General features: G+C 50.6%; 2 protein-coding genes across 3 annotated transcripts in view; one reads left to right on the top strand and one right to left on the bottom strand.

The window, feature by feature from the left end:
- The first annotated feature begins 761 nt into the window (after positions 1-761).
- ENHO (energy homeostasis associated) lies at positions 762-2,631 on the top strand. Its single transcript, XM_085214434.1, has 2 exons — positions 762-930; positions 1,131-2,631. The coding sequence occupies exon 2, from the start codon at positions 1,335-1,337 to the stop codon at positions 1,518-1,520; it is 186 nt and encodes a 61-aa protein (XP_085070560.1). The 5' UTR covers positions 762-930; positions 1,131-1,334; the 3' UTR covers positions 1,521-2,631.
- Positions 2,632-3,147: 516 nt separating this feature from the next.
- DNAI1 (dynein axonemal intermediate chain 1) overlaps positions 3,148-25,830 on the bottom strand; it is a 140,746-nt gene continuing 118,063 nt past the window's right edge. For both annotated transcript variants that reach the window (XM_085214430.1, XM_085214429.1), the window contains one exon: positions 3,148-3,357. In XM_085214430.1, coding sequence (XP_085070556.1) covers positions 3,232-3,357 — 126 coding nt within the window. In that variant the 3' untranslated portion in view covers positions 3,148-3,231. The remainder of the gene's footprint in view (positions 3,358-25,830) is intronic.

The raw sequence follows: 25,830 nt of genomic DNA, 5'->3' as shown, positions 1-25,830 counted from the left end.
TGCCGCCTTCTTCCTGATGTGACCAAGCCGTACTGAGCTGCTCGGCGCAGAACATGAGTCGTCGGGACAGGTGCTCGGACTTTCCCTGATGCTTTGCACTGCACACGGCCACATTGGTCCCTCGTGGGCAGAGAACGCTGACCCGCATTTGCGGCTTGTGGCCCAGAGATGGCTTTTTGGAGCACGTGTAGGCACCAGGATGCTCAGCCTTTGCAGACTTCCTAACTGAGCTGTGCCCCGATCCCGGGGCCCTCCAGCAGCGGTGCAGCGTGTGCCACGTGGGTGTCCTTTACCCACAGCCACACGTGCTGCACGGGTGTCCCTCAGTCTCAGCACCCAATCTTTTGGCCAGCAGCCATGGGTAGCTCTGGGGCTCGAACTGAGGCTGCGCGGGGACCGGCTGCAGGGCCGGGCCACCGCCTGCCTCGTTGTCTGTACTGTGCACAGGACGTGGTGCCTCTGCGCACGGGGCTGCTCACCCCTCCCAGGGGCGCTCCGCGTGTGTCCCCAGTAAAGCCATCACAGCTGCTTCATCCTCACCCCTGCTACAGTGCAGATAAGGGGCTGGGGTGTGCCTGCGTCCATGCACATACGTGTGCACACAGCAGCCCGGGCAGCGCACGTACCACCCGGCGTCTGCGCCCGCACCGCACCGCGCGCAGCAGCAGCGGGGCCCCGGCAGAGCGCGCCGAGGGGCGGGACCAGTGCAGAGCGCTCGTCCAATGGCTGCGCGGCGCGGAGAGGCGGGGCCGCCACCAGTGGTTGTAGGCGGGGCGTCTGCAGGCCACGCCACGCCCCCTCCGGAGCGGCGGGAGGCGGCGGCGGATCGGCGCCGAGCCGGGACCGGGAGCCACTCCGCGCCGGGACACCGAGGAGCGGACGCGGCTCCGAGCAGCGGCTCCCGGGCCAGAACGGCCGCGGCGGCAGCAGGTAACTGCGGGACCGGGACGAGCCGGGACGGGACTTGTTGCGGGCGCGGGATGGGAAGGTGCGCTCTCCGCCGGGAGGTCGCGGGCTCCGTCCCGCGGAGTCCCCTCGGGGCTGGGGATGTGCGGAGGAGGCGGCGCAGCCCGCCTCGTGCTCCGTGCCGTCCCCTCGTGCCGGCGGTAACGGTCCTTTCTCCCATCCAGGTGCACGGCAGAGGAGACCCCGCGTCGCCGCAGCGCTCCCGCGCCTCCGAGGCCGCACCGGCGCTGTCCGGGCCGCGCAGGGTTGACGCCGTCCCGCCGCCCGCCGCCAGCACCGCCGCCGTCCCCTCCGTCCCCCGCCAATGCCATCGGGCGGAGGCCGCGTCCCGAGCCGGGGGCTCCGCTTCGTCCCGCGGGGCGGCGGTGATGGGGACGGCTCTCTCCACCGGAGCGGTCGTTGCCATCTCTTTTAACTGCATCATCGCTCTGCTCATCCTCATCCTCTTCCACATCCTCTGCAAGGCCTGCAGGACCCCGTCGTGCCCCAAGAAGAGCCCAGCGTCCGACGCGGACGAAGCGAAGAACGAGGAGAAGTACCTCCTGCAGCCCTGAGTGCGCGGAGATGGGGCCTGAGGGGACGCGGAGCCGTGCGCAGGGACAGTGACACCGAGCGGAGCCCTTCGACCCCGCGGTCCCGGTGTTTGGATGGCCGCGGTGATGGAGAGACGGTGGCTGGGGGTGCGCACCGCCCTCGGTGCCACCTCGCATGTAGGGTCAACCTGGCTAAGGGGACGTGCTCTGCCTTTCCCCTCGGGGACAGTGGCACGTGGAGAGGCGGCCAGCAGCACCTTGCTGTGCCACGGAGCTGAGCGGGGCCAGCACAGGGCCCATCCCCTGCGGGAGGCTGCTGCGGGGTGGCACCTGCCCGGGGGACCCCTGCAGCACCACAGTGACCAGGATGGCTGCAGGGTGTGGAGAGCAGGGGGCACTCGGCACCCACCTGACCTGGGTTTGGTCTGAGGATTCGCCAGGGTGCAGAGGGCCACTCGGTCTGTCCGTTTGTCCTGGATCTGTCCATTAGGGTCTACTTGCGCCCTGCCCTCCCTGAGCTTGCCTGCATCCAGGGGCAGCTTATGGGCAGGGACTGCTGCTGCATCCTTCTCTCTATTGCTGTTTCTTTTGCTGCCGTGATGGGCACCTCTGTGTGTGCTATGTTGGTTGGGGATCACTGGCACCTCCCCGTGTCTCACTGCTGCCCACCTGAGCCCACAGAAAGATGGGGATATTTCAAAGCTGTGGGGTCAGTTCGTGTGCCTGGTGCAGCGACAGTGGAAGGGTCTTCTAGCCTCAGTACCCAGGGACGTGGGTGCAGCCTGGACCCCTCTCTGGTGCCACAGAGGCTGTGCAGCAAGGGATTTGGTCAGCATCCCCCCTGTTCTGCTTGTGGGTTTGTTGGGGCTCTGCCCTGCCCATCCTAGAGTCCTAGAGCCAAGCAATAGCCAGAGTGAGGCCCTGGGGTTCTGATATGCTGCAATAAGGAGAGGGGGGGGGGGCTGTGCTGGGAGGGATGCGGGCTGGGGTCCTTCTGCCAGAACTGGCTCCTTCCCACATCAGGTGTAGCTAACATGTCCCTCTGCAGTTGTGTTTGTTTTTTATGTTTTGTTTAGTTTTGTTTTTTGTTTTGTTTTTTTTTTTAGATCAATAAACAGATCGTAGGACCCAGGAGGTGTCTCTGAGCTCTGTCCTGCACACAAGGACATGGGGGGATGCCTCATCTCCTGCCCCTGGCACTGCGTGGTACTGGGGCTGTCCCTCAATGCTGTGGGCACTGTGTTGGGTCCCTCTGAGCTTCTGAATGCTGGGTGACAAGCCCAGCCAGGTGCTCACCCGCTGAGGAGGCAGCAGTGTGCAGCCCTGGTGCAGGTAGTACTGTGGTTTCCATCCCTACAGAGCGCATGGCATGTGCAGGGGATGTATGTGGCCATGGAGTACAACTGCAGCCACGCCAAGAAGGGGCACAGCAAGTCCCTATTCCTCGCTGCACACGAGACAATGGCAGTGTATCCCTGCTCATCTGCACGTAGCAAGGCCACCATGGCTCCTGCTTTCACCACAGCCACACAGCAGACTCCTGTGCTGCAAAGCACTGAAACAGTGGGGTCCCATGTGTAAATGACCCATATGTGGCTCCTTGGGCACTGCTCATTGCAAAACCAGGATGGCACAAACACCACAGCACTTTCAGTGCCTCTCTTTATTCATCCAGGCATGGGGGCGAAGCACTTGCACTATGAGAGGGCAGAGCATGCTAAGCAGCTGCTGGTCAAAGCGGGGCTTTGTCCTCCTGCCCCTGGGCCCTGCCATCTGGTTCCCGCACCAGGATCAGCAGCTTGTCCAGCTTGGCGATCTCCACCTCGGGGCCCTTCTTTACCTCCTGGCCTTTCTTCTCCTGTGGGGAGAGCAAAGCCAAGATGTCAGCAGAGAGGGATGGTGAGCTGCGTTGTGTGGGATGTGCCTGCCTGTCCCTGCCTTTTGAGCCCGAAGTGGTGGGAGCTGTGTAGCTCAGCATTTACCTTGCTGTGTTCCTCCAAAGCAGCATCTGCTGACATATCCCCATGGCTCAACACTGCTCTGGGGCTCTGACCTCATCCTTGTTTTTGATGTTAGGGGAAGCTCATTTGTGCCCAGCGTGACTGTGATCACCCCAGGAAGCAGGAAACATGGGTAAAGACAGTGCTAGAGTGGTGGCACGGGTCCCTGAACCATGGCTGAGCCATGGGGACACCAACAGCCTGTGCTGCAAGCACAGAGCCCTGTGCCTGCTCCTGGCACAGTGTGGGGATGCTCTGTGGTGGCCGAGAGAGCAGAATGTAGCACATGAGCAAGAAGGCTGCCTGCTCTCTGCCTCCTCAGCTAGGACAAGGCTGCATGGTTTTCATTTTCCCAGCTCACAGATCGCATCTCGGGACAGGGCTGGTTTGCATTAACTCTGCAAACTGAGCAACGCCCTTCCTGGCTGTGCTCCGCTCCGGGGCACTCAGAACGATGTTTGTGCTAATGGCCCACGTCACAGCTGAGCATCTCTCTAAGCAGGAGCATTCGGATAAACACAGCTGCTCGGGGTATTTCAGGACTTAGCTATTTCTGCAGAAAAGCTGCTTTGCTGTGTGACAGTGTGCAGAACCTTCCCTTTGGCACCCTGCATAGCACACAGCACTGCACATGGGCCCTCAGGATGGGAGAAGAGGGCTTTGCTTTGCTAGAAAAGGGAGAAGCTGGGATGTCCCTTCACCCTGCTGCCATCCTGAACACCAGTGGGGTCCCTGTCTGACACCTCTTTGCAAAGTCCTTTTTGGGGCACTGGAACCAGAAAGAGGTTTCCCATCACACACTCTTGCCGGGGTGGTTGTTCCTGGCTGGCCTCCTGCAGGTTTTGTGGCATTCACTCCCCTGTGCCCCAAGGAGCAGCAGCTCTCAAAGCTCTTAGCAGCATCCCTAAGCTCAGAGAAGCATCACCACCCATGCAACTGCAACTCATCACCCGTGACGGATGGCAGTGAACTCATGGGGTCCGTCCACTTTCTGCTCCCTGCCTGCAAGACATCCCCGTGGGCTCATGGGGAGCTGGGGTAGAACATTCCCCCCATGGAGCCAACAGATGTAGAGCTAAACTTACACAGGAGGTTTGTCCCCAAGGAGCTCATCAGACGGGTACTGGAGCTGCTCACAGCATCATTTGCATCAGTTTTATTGTTAATGCTTCCCAGCAAGAGAGCAAAATGCTCTTGGAGAAAACAGCAATAGGGATGTGTTAGGAATGACTCTACTGCTGTGCATGCCTGTATATTGGAGGCGCCAAGCCCCTACATTGCCCTACACTCACTTCACTCTACACTCAGGATCTCCTCTGGCTCTCCAGAGTGGGAAACTGAGACACGAGGCAGTGTGGGCACAATTGCTGCTGCAGCACCCTGCATGGTTCTCTGCAGGGAGGTGACCATGCAGAGTGTAGAAGATGACTGAGGTGGAGACATTGGGCTGAGAACAAAGATCAAGAGTAGGACCAGCACCAGCTGTTTGAAGACCCCAACCCCACTGCCCTGAGTCTCAGCACCCCTCATGCTGACACAAGCTGAGCTCTGCATCCAGGATTTGGGAGTCACATACACTGGAGACACTGCACTTTGGCTGATGCCCTCATTCCCTTGCTGAACAGTAAACTGCCAAGTTAATAAAACTCTCCCATAAAACTCATGATGCTGGCACTTTTCAGCATCTTTTTTTTTTTTTTTCCCCATTGGTGGAATAATCATAAAACATCTGCTGTAAGGTTTCGCTTTAACAAAGCAAAACATATTTGTGTTTTGAAGTAGCAAGAAAGTTAACCATGCTGGCACAAATATCAGTGGAAAATTCCTTACAGCTTCCCCAGGAGCAGAGGGGACCTGTCCCTGCTGAAGGCTGGCCAAGGTGGTGCTTTCAGTTCCTGCCATTCGCAACAGAGTGGGATGTCTGGACACAGCATCCCGGTGACCCAGGACCATTGACACAGGCTACTCAGCAGGGTGGTGAGGTCACCATCCCTGGAAGTGTTCAAGTAATCTGGAAATGTGGCGCTGAGAGACACAGTTAGCAGGCATCATAGGGGACGTTGAGATTAGACTAGATGATCTGAGTGGTCTTTTCCAACCTTAATGGTTCTACGATTCTATGACTGTCATGCAAAAGGCGTGCAAGTACTTAGAGAATAAGAAAGGGCTGAGGAGCTTCAAGAAGCTACTAATGGGGCTGAGGAAAGCCCCCAACCTTACTACCCTCAGTGGAAAGGCACATGGTCTGCCAGCCCTTCAGAGGTACTTTGCTTCTGGAGAAGACCTTCCCTTGCTCCTTCTGCCTTGCTCAGGGACAGGTCAAGGTGACACCTCCAGGGTGATGGCTCCTCCATAAGCAAAACATGCCAGCAACAGGATGGGAGAATTCAGCACATGAAAGCAAAGAGATTTCTCTGGAACCTTTCTGTTGGGAAGACAAAAAAAAACAAACTCCTTTCTGAACAAAAGCTCTCTGATCCACCAACCTAATATGCACTGAAAGGTTATGATAGGATCAGCACATCCCAAGTGTCCAAAGCCTTCTCCACCACGGCCCCATTGCTATCTGATGCTGTGATGTAAGGTAGAGATCACACTACACTGTGGCAGGACCACATGGGGCTCTCGAGGTGCCATCTACGTGCGGCAGCAAGACGCTTTGCAGTCACAGAGAGCCTCAAGCCACACTTGCAGCCAGATCTGACAGCATTGCTCCTAGCCCTCAGAAGGATTAGCTGACTGACTAGAGATAAGGATTTAGGCTTATTTTGCTACTGTTTGGAAATAAATGACGCAGGAAATGTTCTACTTGTGGGGAATGAAACTGGCAGCAAAGCCCAGGGGATGGCTGGGTCATTCAGACGTCAGCAGCCAGGCAGGATCTTGGGGCTTTTTGCTTCCCACAACGAAGATGCTCATACTGCCAGCTTCAGCTAAAACCTGTCTTGCTCAGGGCGAGCCCCTCTTCTTTCTGCAGCTCACATAGTTGACTCAGAGACAGCATCTGTAAAAGGCTGTATCAGGACACAGCTGGGCATCCAGGTCTGATAGCCACAGGTGACACTGGAAGCCGACAGTGAATCTACTGGAACCAGCAAAGACATCATGGTGGAAGCAATTGCCTAGCACAAGATCCACTGTGCCATCTGCCAGGGAAGGTGCAAGAGCAAGGCTCAGCTGTGTGCATGCAGTGTCGGATCAGACCTCCAAGAGGCTGGGAGCATCCCAAGGCATACACAAAGACCATGTACACCTGTGGAGTAAGGAAGATCACTTCCAGCCCCTGCTGTTTGAGTACAGAAAGAAAAGTTAAGGCTTTCAGCCATGCTGAATGCTCTCTCGGAGTCATAAGCAACCTCTCTGACACAGCACTAATTTAGGCACCTAAATGTAGCCACAAGAATTTCACATTTAGCTGCTGTGCTGAACTTTGGAGACCTGAAGCTGAGCACAGGCAGGGCCCCCAGAGCCAGTCCAGGAAACCACAAAAGACATTTTTTTAGAGTCTCTCTGCTGCCTTTACCATATCTGTCATTTAGGGGTTTACAACAGGGATGTGGTCACGAGCCTCAACTCAAGTATCAGCAAAATAAAATCTTTAAAGTTAAGGCTACATTTGAAAGTTACCCAGAGACATGTCAGTCTGATACAGGGCAGCTAAGCATATCATCTTAACTCTGCCATGCACTGGTGCTGTGGTGAATGAGCATCAGCAACAGGTGCTTTGTTTCTACAGGAGGACACAGCGGGCTTGTCAACCACGTGGACAGTTCAGCCACAGTTCTGAGCACTGTGTGATGGAGACCAGCTCCTCAGGCATCACTGCCTTTGGTCATGGAGAAGAGCTGACAACAGCTACCTCAAAGAGAGCAACCTGGTGGTAAGATAACCTCCTCACAAGGCCCATGGAAATGATTTTCAATCATACTAGTTCACAGACTTAACACTAAGCACCAAGAAAAATCCTTGCGAGGTTGGTGTGCAGGGTAATTACCTTGCTTTGAGCCATAAAGGCTTCCTAAAAGCTTTTGTCTCCACAGCAGAGGTCCTGGTGGTGCAAAACACCACTGGGACAGGGCAGAGGCAATGGAGGCCCTCTCCTTTGGCTCTGGTGGTGATGGGCAGAGTGTCCCCCTCCACCCTCAGACCTAGATCTGCCCTACTGGATTCCAACTTTTTGCAAGGCCATCAGTCTCTTCTGGGTGGGACTGATTACTTTAATGAGCCCTAAGTGACACTCAGTGGGAAACCCTGTTACCCAGAGCCCGTGCTGTAATGCCATCAGACAGAAGGGCTGCTGAGTATCAGTGCCTGATGGGCTAGCTGTGGGATCTCTCAAATACAGCCTGAGACAGGGAGGAAGGAGCTCAAACTGGGTTTTAGTTGGGACTGTCCAGGCAGATCACAGACAGGAGGCACCCTGGACTGTAGCTGTACTTGGTCAGCCAGACCCATCTCTAATGGGCTCCAACATCAGCCTACCCTTTGGCCAGATCAGGGAGATGCCCTGGAGGGAGCATCAATCCTGCAATCCTAAGCTACAGACCTTGATGCCAGATGTCAGGTTGCACTGTCAGTCACCTTGCAGCACTTCTTTATCACTCAGCATCTCTTTTTCTTATTTCAGTTTTACTTTAGTATCTTTGTACAACAGTTCAGTAAGCCACTATGGATTAGATTTCAATAAAACCAAAGAAATGTGGATGTAGATATGCAATTCTAGAAATACCTTGATAATGCTGTAATCTCACAGAGGATAAAACCACGAGGTCACCTGCAGTTTATTAACGGTATATTCTAAAGAGAAGCAATTTTTTTTCCTGAATATCTCTTACCCTGACTGCTACTGTTAACACATCTCCTGCCATTGCATTTTACCTGCTCTATGAAAGTCCAACTGCTCTTTTGCTCTTAACACTGCATTCTCTTTAAAACGTTTGTCATATCAGATTTTTAAAACAACTCATGGAAATGTTTGCACAGAGTTGTGGACTCAGAGAATCACTGAATGCTTTGGGTTTTAAGGGACCTCAAAACCCCCTCAGCCCCAACTCCCTGCTGTGGGCTGGTTGCCCCCACCAGCTCAGGCTGCCCAGGGCCCCATCCAACCCAGCCTTGAGCACCTCCAGGGATGGGGCACCACATATCTCTGGGCAGCAGTGCCAGGGTATCACCACCTTCATAGGAAAGTATTCTTCCATACATCTAATACACAGTTCCTCTCTTTTACTTAAAGCCATTCCCCCTTGTTCTTTCACTGTGTAAAAAGCGTGTCTCCTTCCTCCTTATAAGCTCTCTTCAAGTAGTGGAAGGACACAATGAGATCTCTCTGGAGCCTTCTCTTCTCCAGGCTACATTCTTGTTTGCTACTCACGTAATGTACTAGTGTGTGAATATACTTCACTATGGATAGACACAAATACACTGGAAAGTGAGTTTTGCTATAAATAGACATGAAAATAAATATTTTCATTCCCAGGTGCCACTCATTAAATGATATTAAGTGTCAATGACATGAAAGTTGCGTTATGATTGATACTGTGGTATTGAAAGAGCTCAATCTGAAATATGTCACCCCACAGCACACTTCCCCTCTCTCCATGGCTGCACTTGAACTCAGGGATGCTCCAGAAATAGCACTAGGTATTTGAGCTGGGCAAACAATTTGGCACTCCAACCACACATCCCTGTGAGTACCTTCCAGATAAATCACAGCACCCTTGGGGCAGGACGAGCAGAAGTCCTCCAGCGCCCGCTCATCCCTGGTCCATGGTGAGAGTGGCTGCTTTTAAATTGCTTCTGATAGATGCTTGTGCAGCACTCGCCCTAGACTTTGGGGTGCTGGCACAGCGTTCCCTGAGCAGTGGGTTTTCCTTCTCTCCTTCCTGTTCTCCCCAGCATATCCCTTCTGCTGCAGCAGAGCAACTGCTGGCAAGTGCCTAGGATCTTTTCCTACAATCCTTCCTGGTCGATTATTTCCATTTCCTTCCCCTTCCCTCTTATTTTGCTTCCATTCTCACTGAAGTGCATCCACAGAATCACAGAATCACAGAATTATAGGGGTTGGAAGGGACCTCTAGAGATCAGCGAGACCAACCCCCTGCCAAAGCAGGTTCCCTACACCAGGTTGCACAGGTAGGCGTCCAGGCGAGACTTGAATATCTCCAGAGAAGGAGAATCCACAACCTCCCTGGGCAGCCTGTTCCAGTGCTCCGTCACCCTCACCATGAAGAAGTTCTTACGCACATTCGTGCGAAACTTCCTATGCTGCAGCTGATGTCCGTTTCCCCTCGTCCTGTCTCCATGTACCACTGAAAAGAGAGTGGCCTCACTACTATGGCCGCCACACCTCAGATATTTATAAACCTGGATCAGGTCCCCTCTCAGTCGTCTTTTCTCAAGGCTAAACAGACCCAGTTCACTTAGCCTTTCTTCACAGGGGAGATGCTCCAGGCCCTTCACCATCTTTGTGGCCCTCCGCTGGACTCTTTCCAAGAGATCCCTGTCTTTTTTGTACCGGGGAGCCCAGAACTGGACACAGTACTCCAGATGAGGCCTTACCAGGGCAGAGTAGAGGGGGAGGATCACCTCCCTCGACCTGCTGGACACGCTCTTCTTAATGCACCCCAGAATGCCATTGGCCTTTTTGGCCACGAGGGCACACTGCTGGCTCATGGCCAACCTGTCGTCCACCAGGACGCCCAGGTCCCTCTCTGCAGAGCTCCTCTCCAGCAGCTCATCCCCCAGCCTGTATTGGTGCATGCAATTATTCCTCCCTAGGTGTAAGACCCTACCCTTGCTTTTGTTGAACCTCATCCGGTTTCTTACCGCCCAGCTCTCCAGCCTGTCCAGGTCTCGCTGAATGGCAGCACAGCCTTCAGGCGTGTCAGCCAATCCTCCCAACTTCGTATCATCAGCAAACTTGCTGAGGGTGGCCACTATCCCCTCATCAAGGTCATTGATGAAGATGTTGAACAAGACCGGACCCAGCACAGACCCCTGGGGGACACCACTGGTTACAGGTCTCCAGCCAGACTCTGCACCACCAACGACGACCCTCTGCGCTCTGCCAGTCAGCCAGTTCTCAACCCACCTCACTGTCCACTCGTCTATCCCAACTTCCTCAGCTTTGTTATAAGGATGTCGTGGGAGACAGTATCAAATGCCTTTCTAAAATCAAGGTAGATTACATCTACTGCTCTTCCCCCATCCACCCAGCATGTGACAGCATCATAGAAGGCCACCAGGTTGGTCAAGCACGACCTCCCCTTGGTGAAGCCATGCTGACTACTCCTGATAACCTCCTTTTCTCCCAGTTGTCTGGAGATGGTATCCAGCACAAGCTGTTCCATCACCTTTCCAGGGACAGAGGTGAGGCTGACAGGCCTATAATTACCCGGATCTTCCTTCTTGCCCTTTTTGAAGACCAGAGTGACATTGGCTATCCTCCAGTCTTCAGGGACCTCCCCTGTTATCCAAGACCTCTCAAAAATGATGGAGAGCAGTTCAGCAATGACCTCCGCCCTCAGCCCACGTGGATGCACCCCATCAGGTCCCATGGACTTGTGGACCTTAGTACTGCCTAGGCGCTCACGCACGTCCTCTTTCCTGACTAAAGGGAAGTCTCCCATTCCCCAGACCCTCTCACTAACCTCCAGGGTGTGGGATTCCTGCGGGAGAGCCTTTTCACTGAAGACGGAAGTAAAGAAGGCATTCAGTATCTCTGCCTTCTCAGCATCCCCCATTACCAGAACCCCCCCTCACTTAGTAAGGGGCCCACATTCTCCCTAGTTTTCCTTTTGCTGTTAACATACTTGAAGAAGCCTTTTTTATTATCCTTTATCACTTTAGCCAGATTCAATTCCAGGTGGGCTTTAGCCTTTCTTGTTGCATCTCTGCAGGCCCTGACTACATTCCTATATTCTTCCCAAGTGGTCAGACCCCTTTTCCACATTTCATGGACCTTCTTCTTTCCTTTGAGCTTGCGCATGAGCTCCTTGCTCATCCACACCGGTCTCCTGCCACCTTTTCCCGATTTCTTGCTCACAGGGACGCACCGATCCTGAGCTTGGAAGAAGAGCTGTTTAAATGCTGATCAGCCCTCAGAGGCCCCCTTACCTTCTAACACCCGAGCCCACGGGACAGCTCCAAGTAGGGCCCGGAAGAGATCGAAGTTGGCTCTCCTAAAGTCCAGGGTAGCAATCCTACTTATTGCTTTGCTTCTTCCACTCAGGATCTTGAACTCCACCATCTCATGACCACTACAACCCAAGCTGCTCCCAGCCTTTACTTCCTTAACAAGTCCATCCCTGTTGGTGAGAATAAGGTCCAGTAACACCCCTCAACCGCATCGGTTCCTCCACCACCTGCATCAGAAAGTTGTCTTCAACGCACTGCAAGAACCGTCTGGACCGTGCGTGCCTGGCCATGTTGGTCATCCAGCAAATATCTGGATAATTGAAGTCCCCCGTAAGCACCAGTGCCTGGGAACGTGTTGCTACATCCAGTTGCTTATGGAAGGCCTCATCAGCCTCCTCATCCTGATCAGGGGGCCTGTAGTACACACCCACAACAGTGTCACCCTTACCAGCCTGCCCCTTGATTCTCACCCATAAGCTCTCCACTGCTACATCACTCTCCCCCAAGTGAAGTTCAATACATTCTAGCTGCTCTCTCACATAAAGAGCAACTCCACCACCCCGCCTAGCCAGCCGATCTTTCCTAAAAAGCACATAGCCCTCCATGACAACATTCCAGTCATGCGAGCTGTCCCACCACGTCTCCGTGATCGCGATGAGATCATGACCTCGCGACCGCACGCAGAACTCCAGCTCTTCCTGTTTATTCCCCATGCTACGCGCATTAGTATACAGGCACTTAAGAGAACCAGCATCCCCCCACCCCTTTCCAAGCCTTTGAACTACATTGTCTCCACCCATCAAGTTCTGTTTGGAGCCTCGAACTGCCCCCTCAGTCCCAGTGGTCCTCATTTTGTCCCCTTCCCCCTTCATACCTAGTTTAAAGACCTGTCAATAAGTCCTGCCAGTTCCTCAGCTAGAACCCTCTTTCCCCGTGGAGACAGGCTGCATCCATCTGCAGCCATCATGCCAGGTGCCAAGTAAATTGCCCCATGATCAAAAAAAACAAAACTCCTGCATTTGCACCAACTCCTAAGCTATTCGTTCAAGAGATGGGTTTTTAGGCTCATCCTAGTATCGTTTCCTGCCACTGAAGGTACAGATGTAATAACCACCTGCACACCTGTTCCTTCAACTACCCGCCCCAGTCCCCTGAAGTCATCTTTGATAGCCTTCAGGCTTTTCTCACCAACTTCTTCACTGCCAGCCTGTACTACCAATAGTGGATAGTAGTCAGAAGGGCAGATCAGTCTGGGAAGTCTCCTAGCAATGTCCCTGACCGGTGCCCCAGGGAGGCAGCACACCTCTCTGCGGGTAGGGTCGGGCCGGCATATAGGGCCTTCTTGTTTACTTCAGACCATGTCTCCCGTTTGCCACAAATGAAATATCTTGCATGGGTTTTCCTTGCCTTCTGCAGAGGAAACAGCCCGGCAGAGATGCCACACAAACACTCATAAAAACAGATACACTCTTACTCTCGACTATGCAGGAAGTCAGGCAAAGCTGTACTGGGACTGAGTTATGCTGCAGTATGAAGATCACAGCTTCAAACTGGTCAGCGAGAAGCTGGACAAGCTTGGAAAACACAGTCATGAAAGCTGCTGGTCTTCCCTAGGACCTGGCTCTGTGACAGAGGCTGAGAAGTCCCTTCCTGCCACAAGGCAGATGAGACACAGCTCTCAGAGCTCCTATTCAGAAGCCTTGGTGTCAGCTCTCTCCTGAAGATAGGTTTGGCACAGTGCTGCTTGCTGCAGGATGCTCACTGCTGCCAGCCAGCACACGTTGGGGCTGTGTCTGAACACACTGAGGGGCACCCTGACTGAAAAACAGAGCTGGATCCTGTGTTTGTGTAAGCTGTCCAGGCAGCTGGCAGCAGTTTTAATGACAATCCAGTCTTAAAATGCTGATTTGACTGTATCCCAACCCTTTCTACTAAGATCCCTGACATCCTGTTTAGAAAAGCATTATTAAGATCTAATTGCTTCATGCATATAATGCCATTTTATTTATAACAGAATCAGATGAGAAATGCAAGCAGTAATCAATCTCCCTGATGCTAATGCATAATCAAGGAAGGAACAGGCCATCACAGAATCACAGAACCATTGGGGTGGGACGGGGCCTCTGGAGATCATTTAGTCCAACCCGCTGCTAAAGCACATTCCCTAGAGTACATTGCTTCCGGTTGCTGACCAGAATGCTGCATCTGAATTAATTTCATATGTTCACTATTGTGTCTCTGTTGTACCAAACACAATTCCTTCATTGCCATAGATGATTTCAGTCTATCTGCTCAACCAGTGGAGCTTCTTTGCATCAGAATGTTGCCGTTTCCCATTTCTAAGAAGAAGTAAAGGAAGAACTGGGGAAGATCACAGAGCAGATCCTCCTGCAAGGCACGTTAAAGCGCATGCAAGATGAGGAGGTGGTCAAAGACAGCCAGCATGGCTTCAACACATGCAGATCATGCCTGAGCAGTCTGATGGCCTTCTATGACAGAATGACAGCATCAGTGGACAAAGGAAGGCAACTGATGTCATCTACCTGGACTTTTGTAAGGTCTCTGACCTGCTTCCACACCACATCTTTATTGCTAAATGGGGGAGGTATGGATTTGAAGAGTAGACTATTCGGTGGATAAGGAATTGGTTAGATGGTCACAACCAGAGGGTTGTGGCCAATGGCTCTATGTCCAAGTGGAGGCCAGACATGAGCAGTGTCCTCCAGGAGTTCACCTTGGGACCAGTACTCTTCAATATCTTTGTCAGCAATACAGACAGTGGGAAAGAGTGCACCCTCAGCAAGTTTGTGGATGACACTGAGCTGATTGGTGCAGAGGATAAAATAAAAGAAAGAGAAACCATCCAAAGGGACCAGAACAAGCTTGAAAATTGGGCCTACATGAACCAAATGAGGTTTAGCAAGACCAAGACAGGCTATTGTACTTGGATCAGAGCAATCCCAGACATATCTATAGACTGGGAGAAGATCTTAACTGAGAGCAACTCTGCAGAGAAGGACTTGAGGGTTCTAATTGACTAAAAGCTGGATGTGATCTGGCAGGGCACACCTGCAGCCCAAAGGCCAGTATCTGAAGGGAGCTTACAGGCAGGAGCAGACTGAATTTTTACACGAGGAATGGCTTTAAACTAAAAGATGGGAGAGTTAGGTTAGATATACGGAAGGATACTTTCCTATGAGAGCAGTGAGATGCTGGCACAGAGCAGCTGTGGGTGCTGCATCTCTGCAGGTGCATAATGCTGGGTTGGATGAGGACTTGGGCAGCCTGAGCTGGTGGAGGGCAATCAGCCCGTGGCAGGAGGCTGTGACCAGATAGGTTTTAAGGTCTCTTCCAATCTAAGCCATTCTATGATTCTGTAAAAATAAAGGCAGACTGCACAGAAAATGATGTGGAAGTCATTAAGGACCTTAAGGTGAGCACTTCCCAGGGTAATGTCTATGGTCCCCTTAGTCTCACCAGCACCACTGATGGTGAAAGTCAGCCAGCAACTAGCAGCTGGCAGCAGCAGGTCTTTGACAAATAACTGACAAATCTGAGGACTAGAAGTATCCTACTAGCAGAGTTTAACTGAAACTGATGCACACACCTAACACATAGTGGACAGGCAACCTACATGGAAAGAACAGCAGCACTACAAAAACTGTTACCTTACTCAGTATGAAAATCTCAACATATGGGTAAGGATGGCCTGATCCTTGCCCCACAACTTGTGCCACTGTAGCTGGAATAGAGGGAAATGGCTGGGGCAATGCCGTTGTAGGGATGCCTCCTTGGTGGAGAAGGCAGAGGTCAAGCCACATCCAGGAACTGGTTCTGGCTGCAGATTCCCCTAGGATGGTCAGATCAGCATTTCATGAGGGGTCACTTCTTCCCAAGTTCTTCCGTTTCTGTTCTGAGCTAAGCCAAAGCACCAATCCTTCTGGTACTGTCCAGGTGTGAAGAGCTGCCTGGAACACAGGCATGTTGTCAGTCTGCAGGTTGAACAAGAACCCAGTGATGTCTCATAATGCTTTAAGGTGATAACCAAAGTTATCCTTTGCCATCGGTGCAGAGCCTAAACCGTCCTAGAGAATGGTGAGAACAATTGCTTTGTAGGAATAAATTTGTAGTGGCCCCCTATATCCTATTGTTTCTCTGACGAAACAGTTAACTATGTGGATCCTGTGCATAAAAGCTGTGAGATATACACACCACAGGTGCCAAAGGGTACGTGGTGCCTTCTTCAGGCACTCTGCTGATCATGCTGGGGAGTACTCAGAATCATTCGAGATCTGGATAAAGTAGAGCCCTGCGGGGACTAAGCTCACTGCTTTACAGCATGCCCTGCACTGTCCAAGTAACTCTGCATCAAGAACAATTCTAAAATATGTTTTCACAGCTGGCAATCAAGCAGGAAACAAAAGAAAGAAAATGGCCATTTGTGCTCCAAAAATTAAACCCAAATTTAATTCCAGTAATTACACCTTCATTAACACCCTATTTGCCATAAAGATACATAAAATTCCTAAGTGAGAGCTGCAATTGCTCTGAAGGTGAAAAGAAGGTAACTGGGGAAATACTGCCCTCCCCTAGCCCATAAAATCCTTAAGAAGCCTGGATCGTTTTGAATGGTTATTGCTTGTAATTTAACTCCCACAGCAATCATCTGTAAATGAGCCAGACAGCCAGAAATCCAGTGAGAGCAAGCAGAAAACCTGTAACAGAGCTGATTTATTCCAGCCTCCCCTGATATAACTGCAGACAAATGCACTGTTTCCTATGTGACCATCTGGGGCTTGAGTGCTAATGCAGTGAGTACAGCTCAAGCTGAACTTCTCACCACTGAAATAACACCATGATGGAGTCTGCAACAAGTTGCTGTGGCTGGTCCTGTCCTGTGGCACAGGATGTGAGACAGCCAATGTGTGAAACTATGCAACTCTGGACCACATGCCAGCCTCAAGGATAGGCATGGGTTTGCTCACAAAGTTGGACTCCTTAATGCAATTCTGGGTCCTTGGACTGCAGGAACTCATTCCAAGCTCTGCACTGAAGAGGAGTCTGCACAGCTGGCAGATGGTCTTTGCACCTTGTGCAGATCTTTGCAGAATTCATTGCATCTGGGGAGCCAATGTTGCAAGGTCACAGAGACATCTGACCCAAAGTCTTTCAAACTCGTTATGATCCTGGCCATGCCTGCAGATCTTTTAACTCAGCTCTCTTCTGGATCATCCACGGTGTGAATGGAAAAGTTGAAATGTTGGTGAGGTCAATAAACAACCCTCCAAGACAAATCTGTTCTGAGATATCATCCTAGACTGAGAGCAAACCCCTGACAACTATTCTTTGGTGTGATTTTTCAGCCTTTTATTCATTCCAATCCAGGTATATCATTCACAACCCCCTGGCTTAGCTCAGCCATGCACTTGTCATGTGGATGAGCATCAAAAGTCTGAAGAAAGGCAATAACCCAACTATGTGAGAAGGCTCCCTCAGGAGAGACACATAAAGCCCAAGAAAGCTACAGGGTCCAAGGGTGTTAATCACACTCAACTCCTGCACAATGCTATGGAGTAAGACCAGTGGTCAGTCTAGTAATGTTCAGTATATTGTGTGCTACAGTGGATAAAGTTTACGTAGATTTTCTTCAGAAAGATCTATCGCAAGCAGGCTGCTCAATGGCGGTATGTGCTAATTAAGAAACATAAGGTGAGAGTAGTTAATGAAAGAAGATTAGTGAGGTGGAAGCTAAAAGAGGCTGACCCTTCTCACCTCCTGTCCCTAGGGCTATCTGCTGTCACATACACAGTCACAGGAAAAAAAGGAAAAGGAGCTTCCTAGGGAGAAAAGAGGTAAGGAGACGATGGCTATGCTGGCTCAGTGCTTCTGTTCTCTGCCCCTGGTGGTGAAAAAAAAAGATTGTAAAAATCTTAATTTTCAGTTAATGGATAGAAGAATTCCAGTTTCACCTAAGGGAAGGGAAGTAGAAGGTAGTTTGCCTGAAATGAGATGGCAGTAAACTAAATTGAGCCCAGCAGAGACTACCAAGATGGCTTGGGGCTAGAGAGCCTGAGGAGGCACTGCCAGAGCTGAGAAGGTTTAGCCCAGAGCCAGGAGAGCTCTGTGGACCTAATAGGAGCCTGCCTGCACCCAGGAAGGGGGTAGAAAGGAGACAGAGAACAGATCTTCACAGGAGTACACAGCAGGAAAATGAGACACAACAGCCACAAAATGAAACAGGTTCTGACTTGAACCTCGTCAGGACTGGATCAATCCTGCCCTCCATAGGGCAATTCCCAGTCCCTGGGGAATGCTGGCACACTGTACCAAGGGACAGACTGTCCAGACCTCTCTTCCCAGGGTATCCCAAGGCTGGAGGCAGATGTACCAATCTGAAGACTGCTGCCAGGGAAGAATGAAAAGAAGAAGAAAGAAGGTCTTTCAGTGACAACCATGAAGCAGTGGAGAATGCCCATGGAGAGCAGATGGCCAGAGGACCCAGGAGAACACTGTGTCTTTGAGAGATTACACCCCAGGGACCAGGAGGTGAGAACAACTTCCCTGTGCTTACTGACAACTGGGAAAGCTCCAGCCTGAAATAAACTAAGATGGGAGATTATGTGCTCCCCATGCTTATGGGCCAAGTATATCTTTTCCCACTAGGTTTATTTCAATGGCAGACAGGGGATAACACTGATTTAATGTGTCTCGTCCTTGACAGACCTGTGCTCGCTGTTACGGTAACACCTTGTTATCTCCGAGTGCTTACAGTTTGATTTTCTAACACATGAGCTAGTAAATAAGCCAGAATCAAGAGAAATGAAGAGTCTAGGAGCCTGTAAATCTCTTCATATAAAGCAACCTGGGCTGTTCCAAGCTGTGAACTTCTCTTTATAAAAGCTGCAAATCTTTCTCTGTAATGCTATCCATCAATCCCAGATCATTTCAGGAAGACCAAAGGCAGAAGCAGATTTAATAGAAGTCACGGAACCTTTGCAATCCATACAGCAACACTCAGTAAACTCATCACACCAATGACTTCTCTTGGGGCTAAAACACAACAAGGAGTTTTAATGTGAAGGAGTTTGGGGGATGCAGATATGCTAGTGCAGCTCTAAATGTGCAGGCTCTTGTCCTTGTTTGAAAATGTTTAACTGCAATCAGCTGCGAAATCCTGTTATATCTCTTTTCTGCTAATTTAAAGAGCCTTCCACGGTTGCAAATCCCTTCCATTTGCAGGTGCTTTTAAGCTGAGATCAAGTCATTTCTTAATTTATTTGCAGAGCCCTGAAGAGCTCCATGAAATTATGTTTTCCAGACCTCGGATCAACCTTGTTGTTCCTCCCAGACTTAGTTTGCATTTTTCATCACCTCCACTGAAGTGTCAAACCCAGAGATGTGCGCTTCAGCCAGCAATGGATTTACTACTGCTCCTCGCATGCAGCGGTTTCATTCCTGCTCTGAATTACCCCCTGAGAGGCAGCTAAGCCGTGTCTGGCTCTGTGGTTCAGCATCATGTTGGGAGTTCACGCTTTCCTCTACAACCTTCAATCCTCTTTTTGCTCCTCTAGTTCCAGCATGAATTTCCTTCTCCCTCGTTTCCCAGCCCCTGGGCTGCAGGAGGCATCAGGGATGCCGTGCTTTCATAGAACAGCTTTTCTCCTTGAACAAACAGTTGCAATTGAAGCCCAAGTGCCTTTTGCTCCCTGGCTCTGCTCTATTACAAACACTAACTGCGCAGCAAACTCCGGTGCTTTTTTTTTTAATGACTTGAAAGAAACTAAATTATTAACATCCTGCACTCCCACTGGCTGCCCTGTGGTTTGCCCAGGCCAGATAAAATGAGCATCTCTGAGCTCCTTTCCCTGGCTTAACAGGTTCCTTCCAAGCAAATTAGAGTGGGAAACCTTATCCTCCAGTCCCAGCTGCAATCAGTTTCAGGTCATTTTGGTTTTGGTACCTGACTTTTGACACCAACTCAACATCATCACCAGGAAGACGGAGGAGGCAGGCGCACAAATGAGCAGTGCTCACACTAGTGCTCCTGCTGTACTCCTGGGACTTCCCCTTTCCTGCAGACTCTGATCCTTGGAATATCACAGCAATTTCAGCAACAAGTGCTGAGACTTCAGCTCTAGCAAGGCACGGGCTGGAATGCACTCAGCACAGGCTGGCAAAGAGGCAATGCCTTTTATTAGCTGAACTAATATCTAGAAAATAAAGCACAAGCTGTAGGGCACATGCACTTGTCTTTTCTTCTCACGTATGTTTGTCTAATAAAGGATGTTATCTCTGCCTGCCTACAGGCACTGGCTTACTGTTAGTCCATCCTAGACACAACAGCCACAGCCCATTGGAGAGGCAGGTGTCTTCACACTGTCTTGACCTAGCAGGCTTAACCTGCTAGGTCATACTTGTCTTGAGGAATATCAAAGATGACAGGGATTGAAAAACTGAAAATGGCAAATGTGGTAACTATGCTAAAAAATCTCAAACCCATCAGCTTATCCCCACTTTCCAGGAGACGTGTGGAACAAATCAACAATCTGTTTGTAAGTACCTGCAAAGAGATGCACTGAAGCTAACAAGGATTTGCACCATATAAGTCACAGTCTGATTTAATTTTGCAACAACATAATAGATCCTGTGTACAGGAAAGACACAGATGACATTTGTCTCAACTTTAGGAGAGGCCACCACCTACTGTGATACACTGATCCTCACGTAAAGCATAAGATCTAGGTAGGATGGGTTAAAATTGGCAAAACCTGTCCTAATGCCTGTATCCAGAGCTGCCAGCACAGAGGGCTGTGCTGTGTGTAACACACATGGTCCACAGCTACTGGAGCTACTGGAGCCAGCGCTCCTACTGAGCTTGGACACTGAGACAGATGGGAAGGCTGTAGGTGTCCAGGAAGGTAGAATGGGAATTTAAACCATGCAGCAAGGTCATGGCTCATGGGATCCAGACTGGGATGTAAAAAAAAACCAGGGGCTTCAGCCCAAGGACATGAGGAACACCACAGCTAAGAAAGATCTGTGCTGACCAGGATGGGAGTGAGGAGCTCAGAGTTCCCTAGATCAGAAGCTGTGGAATCGGAGTCATGTCCCCATCAGGATGCAGGAGTAGGGGGACAGCAGGAGGACTTTGCCCTAAGATGGCCTCACACAGTCAGCATTAGGCATCCTGCTTCACAGAAATAGCCAGTGAATCTAAGAGTAGCAGCTTCTCTCTGGGAAAGCTTTTAAGCTGCTGTGATTGCCTCTCCTGCAGCCAGCAGCACTGCCCTGCAGCCCCTCTTCTCCTCGACTTCGCAAGGAAGGCTCTTCTCTTCCTTTTTGCCATGGGATAAAAATAATCCTCTTGCGTCAGCTCCATCACCATGAACAGCGAAACATTTTATTCATCTGCAATTCTTTCCTTTCTCTCATTTAAACAATTCCCCATTGAGCCCATCAAATTAATTTGAGCAAGGACCATTATTTGGCCAGCCTGCTGGTGCAGGTGTCTCCTTTTCTTTCAGAGGAGGCTGGTGGATGGCATGAGTGTGCTTGGCATGGGTTAGGAGCAGCACAGGCTGATCAGCTCATGCAGCGACACGGAGATTTAGCAGGGGCAGAGGGCTCTATAAATCTCTGCACCCAGAGTCAAGCAGGCAAAGTCTGCAAGCAAGGGACATTTTGCAGCCGTGTGTTTGGGATGTGTTTTACAGCCTTATAGGCACACTTGCCCTCCCTGTCTCCCCTGGCAGCTTCAGCACTTTTCAGCCCAGGCTGGCTGTTTGGGGAAGTCAGACTCTAGCAGCAGCCTGGGAGGAGTTACTGGGATATGCCACATCTCAAGCTGTTCCTCTGGCCCTTGTAGCCACAATCCTTCCCACTTCAGGCCATGTCTAATTTCCTGACTTTGTTGCTGCAGCAAATGCCAAAGGCTCTCCAAGGAGTGACTATGCACAGGAATAAGATACACAAGCAACAAAAAGCTCAAAGAAGAGTAAAAGCCCATTTTCTGTGAGCTCTGCACTTGCTTGTGGCACTGCTCGGGTCAGTGGAGCAATGCAAAAAAACCCACAACTGGGCCAGGCCATGAAGACCTAGATCATCATGGTCATCCCTGCTGAATGAGTCCTGTCCTTTCATCCAGTTTTCTTCTGGTGATGGACAATGCAGGGAGATGGAAGGCTTCAGAAGGTGCTTGGCCTTGATGGGACAGAGTTCTCCACCACCACACCCCAACATCAGCTCCTCTGCTGAGGTATGAGTGTGTCAGATGTATTCCCAAGAACCTCAGGATGGGCATGTGGAGAAGAGGGGTTGTAGGGAAGCAGATCCGTGGTGGCTGAGCATGGAAAGGCAGGCAGCATCCCAAACAGCCTCCTTCACTGGTGCTGCCAAGGGCATGCTTTGAGAGCAGCCTGTTCCCACGGGGCTTTGGCTGGTGTGAGCTCACTCTGCCTTTGTGTTGGGGCTGTCATTCACCTAAAGAAGTGGTGGTTTCTAAGGATCTCCCAGTTTTCTGGAGAGGATTTAAATCATGTGCACGGAAAGGAACACACAGGGGGTAGCTAAAGAAAGAAACAGGAAAGAGAGGCAAGCCAATCTGCTTGAGGGGCTGGGAAGTGCCTCTCCTGCCATCGCGCTGAGCTGTGCCCACTTCTCTGCGCCAAACAGCTCTCTGTGAGGTGTGGGAGAAAGCAGAGAACTTCGGCTCTGAGGAGCTGTGGAAGCTGAACAGACACACTCAAGCAATCTCAAAATGAAAGCTTTCTGAGGATGTAAATCAGGACTCCTTATTCTCATGCATTAGGCATTTCCCAGGGCAGGAAGTGATGGGTTCCTCTGACAGCAGAGGAGTGATGCCCAGGTTGCTAGGAGGACGCCAAAGCACAGACACCATCTGTCCATGAGAAAGTGGATGCAAAGCCTTCACACAAAGCAGTTCTTTTGGCAACATAACCATGCCAGCATGGAGAAATGCAAAGAAAGGAATAAAAAAAAGGTACCACCAAAACCATCTTACTTGTCCCAGTCCAGATTTCAGTTACTCTGGGCTACCCAAAAAATAGCAAGTTCAGTGGAAAGGCACAAGATTTATTTCAGGAGAGGGACATTATCTCAATGATTGGATTACTGTTGGTCACAAAAATTAATCCTTCCCCAGATCCCTGGCAATGCAATGAGCAGCCTTGCACCACTTTTAAATGCAGGCCAACCTTTTGTTATGCAGATCTTCAAAGAGGAAAAGTAAGTCAAAACCAGTCCCAGCCCATGTGCAGTTCCCCCCAGACAACAACCTCAGCATCTCATAGGATAAAGCTTGCGCTTCAGAAATAATTTATAAGTACTATTGAATTTTCCTAAATCAGGACCTTTTCCTGCTCTAATTGACAGTGTTACCATTTCACATACTAAACACGCTTCATCCAGACCGCTGAGAATTGACTTTAGCTTAAAATAACCTGTAAATACGATGATGTCTCTCCACCAGCTGCCAAAGGGAGAAGTCAAAGAAAGTAGCATTACACAATGAAAACAAGATTGGAGCCACGTGGCCAGGAGCAATAAAAAAGAAAACCCTCAGTTCTTTGACCTTGGGTTTCACCAATCCCACAGTTACACAGAGCTCTTTTCTCCTTTCACATACTCCAATGCAAACCAGCAGTTTTTTCACTGATTATAAAAAAAAACTGGTTTAATGAAGGAAAAGTCAACCTCTGTAAGTCTCGTGATGGCTTGTTTGGGTTAACTCTCCTTGCAGTGCTGTTGTCTAAGGCTGCCACAATTTTGCCCAGAATCCAGAACTCTTTGTATCTGTAGTGTGACACAATGAGACATCTTGATTCCTGCTACAGATCTACCCACTCTCCTGTGCATAGTGAATATGCCCAGGATGTCCACACAGACATCCAAAGGCTTCAAATTCTGGTCAAGAAGGATGAGAAACTGCTGACACAGCTCTCCACTGCTGCACAGCCCCACGATATTATCTTGGGCTTGCAATCCCAAAACAGGAGCTATTCCTGTGGTGGATAGTGGAGAAGGATCCTGGGAGGCTGTGGATTTCTCCATACCGATGTGTTTCTCCAGGCAGTGCAGGAAGTGTAGAGGAAGAAGCAGGGAGAAAGGGGCAGGGGAGTGTGCTTTTGCCAGCTCATGTCAATATTCCTCTCAGTAGATGTGAATTTACAATTGTGAGTCACAGTTCTGCACAGCAGAATGGCCAGAGGACGTCAGCAATGCTGCACACGCACTAGCAAGCTGCACACATGGCCTATTGCTGGCCTCAGTGTCTGCTAGGGCCAGCTGTCTATGCCTGTCTATGGCTATGGCTGTCTCAGCCATCCTACTCCAAAGCAGGCTCAGAGCAGCCCCTCCCTACAGATGTGCCCCTGGCCTGTTCATAAGAGCCTCCACCACTGGGTTTCCTTCCACCACCAAGGTCAATACTGGAGCATAGTCGCCCTCCCAGCTCATCCTTCTCCCCTATATTCTGTCAGCCTTTCTTCTGGATCAGAGCCCGTGTCTGAAGTACCACCCATACAGAGATCCCAGCATGCTGTTGCCTTTCTCTCAGCAGCAACAGTTTGTGTGAGCCCAGCCTAGATGGAAGGTTACAGCACAGGATGCCAGAGAAGGGTGAAAAGCAGGAAAGCACAGATACTTAGGACTCAGCAGACTGGGTTTGCATGCTGCTTTAATAAGCCAGACACTGGCTATCCAGGCAGATGAGAAAGCATGACCACTGTAACTAAGGTACCTCACAGCAGTGTTCGCCTGAGGTCTGTAGGGTTTATAGTTGTTCTAACTGAGATAATTTGGATTTCATCTGCAGAGCTAGGTCTGGGAGAAGAGACAGCCTGAGCTCTCATACTCCAGCGGGGAAAGAGCTGAGAAAGAGCCAGGACCACTCCTCTGCAGGTCGAAGCCCTATTCCAGCCCAGGTGAGTGCAGAAGGTGCAATGAGGTCACTGGGAAAGCACATCACTTACTGCTGCCCTCCAGACATCATCTGCAAACTGCTCTGCCCAGATACATATAAACCTCAATGGGCTGGTGCTGCTTGTGGTTGGTCACCAAGAATTCTCCTAATCCAAGACAGTGACTTAAAGGAGAGCCCCGACTCTCTCCTTGGCAGCAACACGCAGGAACAGTGCACACTAGCTGATGGTCATGGCACCTGAGTGTTTCACAGCTACCATAGAACTGGGGCACCCTTGCAGCACCCTAAGCCACCAGAAAATGAAGGTTTTAGGGCAGTGAACTCCAGAGTTAAAGACAACTAGTCTTGCTCACTGCTGAGATGTGCATCACAGCCTAAATCATCTGTCCTTAAATGAACTATGCAGGCAATACAGAGAGCTGTGAAAGGGCAGACGTAGGGTTTCACAAGTCCCTGGATCAACCTCGCAGTGCTCACCTGCTCCCCTAGCAGTGCATAGAGAGCAGCTATATGCAACCAGCCCAAATAACAAGGGAAGGACTGACAGGAAATCAAAAAGCTTTGACAAACCTCAGAGGAAGAAAAGCCATCAAGCTGCAGGTCAGTTTTTATGAGATTCAAGCTTATTTGCGTGTGCCTCCTTATCAGGGGGCCAAGCTGCATCCAGAGGCAACAGCCCTGATGCAGGGAAGGCACAGCAGCGCTCAGTACTGAATTCCTCCAGCATTGCTTGTGCTCAGTGCTTTTGGGTCACTGCGCAATTAGCCAGCCCTGAAGAGACACAAGGAAATCCTGCCATCGCTCAAGCTGCACAGAAGTGACTATGTGAATCTCAATGACAAAGCAGCATTTGCATGAAAACAACAGGACTGGGAATAGCACCACTAAGTAGGAAACTCTTGAAACATTTGGAAAGGAAAGGTGAGTGGTTTTCTCTAAAATGGAATGAAAACACTTCAGTGCTGTTGAAATAATAACGGAGACAAAATGTGCTTTCTTTAGAGCTACACCACTCACTAGTCCAGCACTCATATGACCTTGGAGAGTGCATCTAATCTGAGGCTTATGTAAACACAAACGAGCACCACAAGCAGATGGATTGCACATCCTGGGACAGAAGGAGGGAGTACAGGTTCCTCTCTATGTGCTGGTCGGGTTCATCCCCAACAGATGCTGCAACACCCCCTGCAGCGACCAGAAGCAGCATCACTGGAGCCAGCATCGGACTCACACATGTTCCCGCAAGTACAGA

Source organism: Meleagris gallopavo, chromosome Z (genome assembly GCF_905368555.1).
Source record: "Meleagris gallopavo chromosome Z, MGAL_WU_HG_1.1, whole genome shotgun sequence".
NCBI lineage: Eukaryota > Metazoa > Chordata > Aves > Galliformes > Phasianidae > Meleagris > Meleagris gallopavo.
This window is presented reverse-complemented; position numbering and strand designations above follow the sequence as displayed.

Bases quoted from the DNA above. Each gene is read 5' to 3' on its own strand.
- ENHO (XM_085214434.1), top strand. From the start codon at position 1,335: ATGGGGACGGCTCTCTCCACCGGAGCGGTCGTTGCCATCTCTTTTAAC.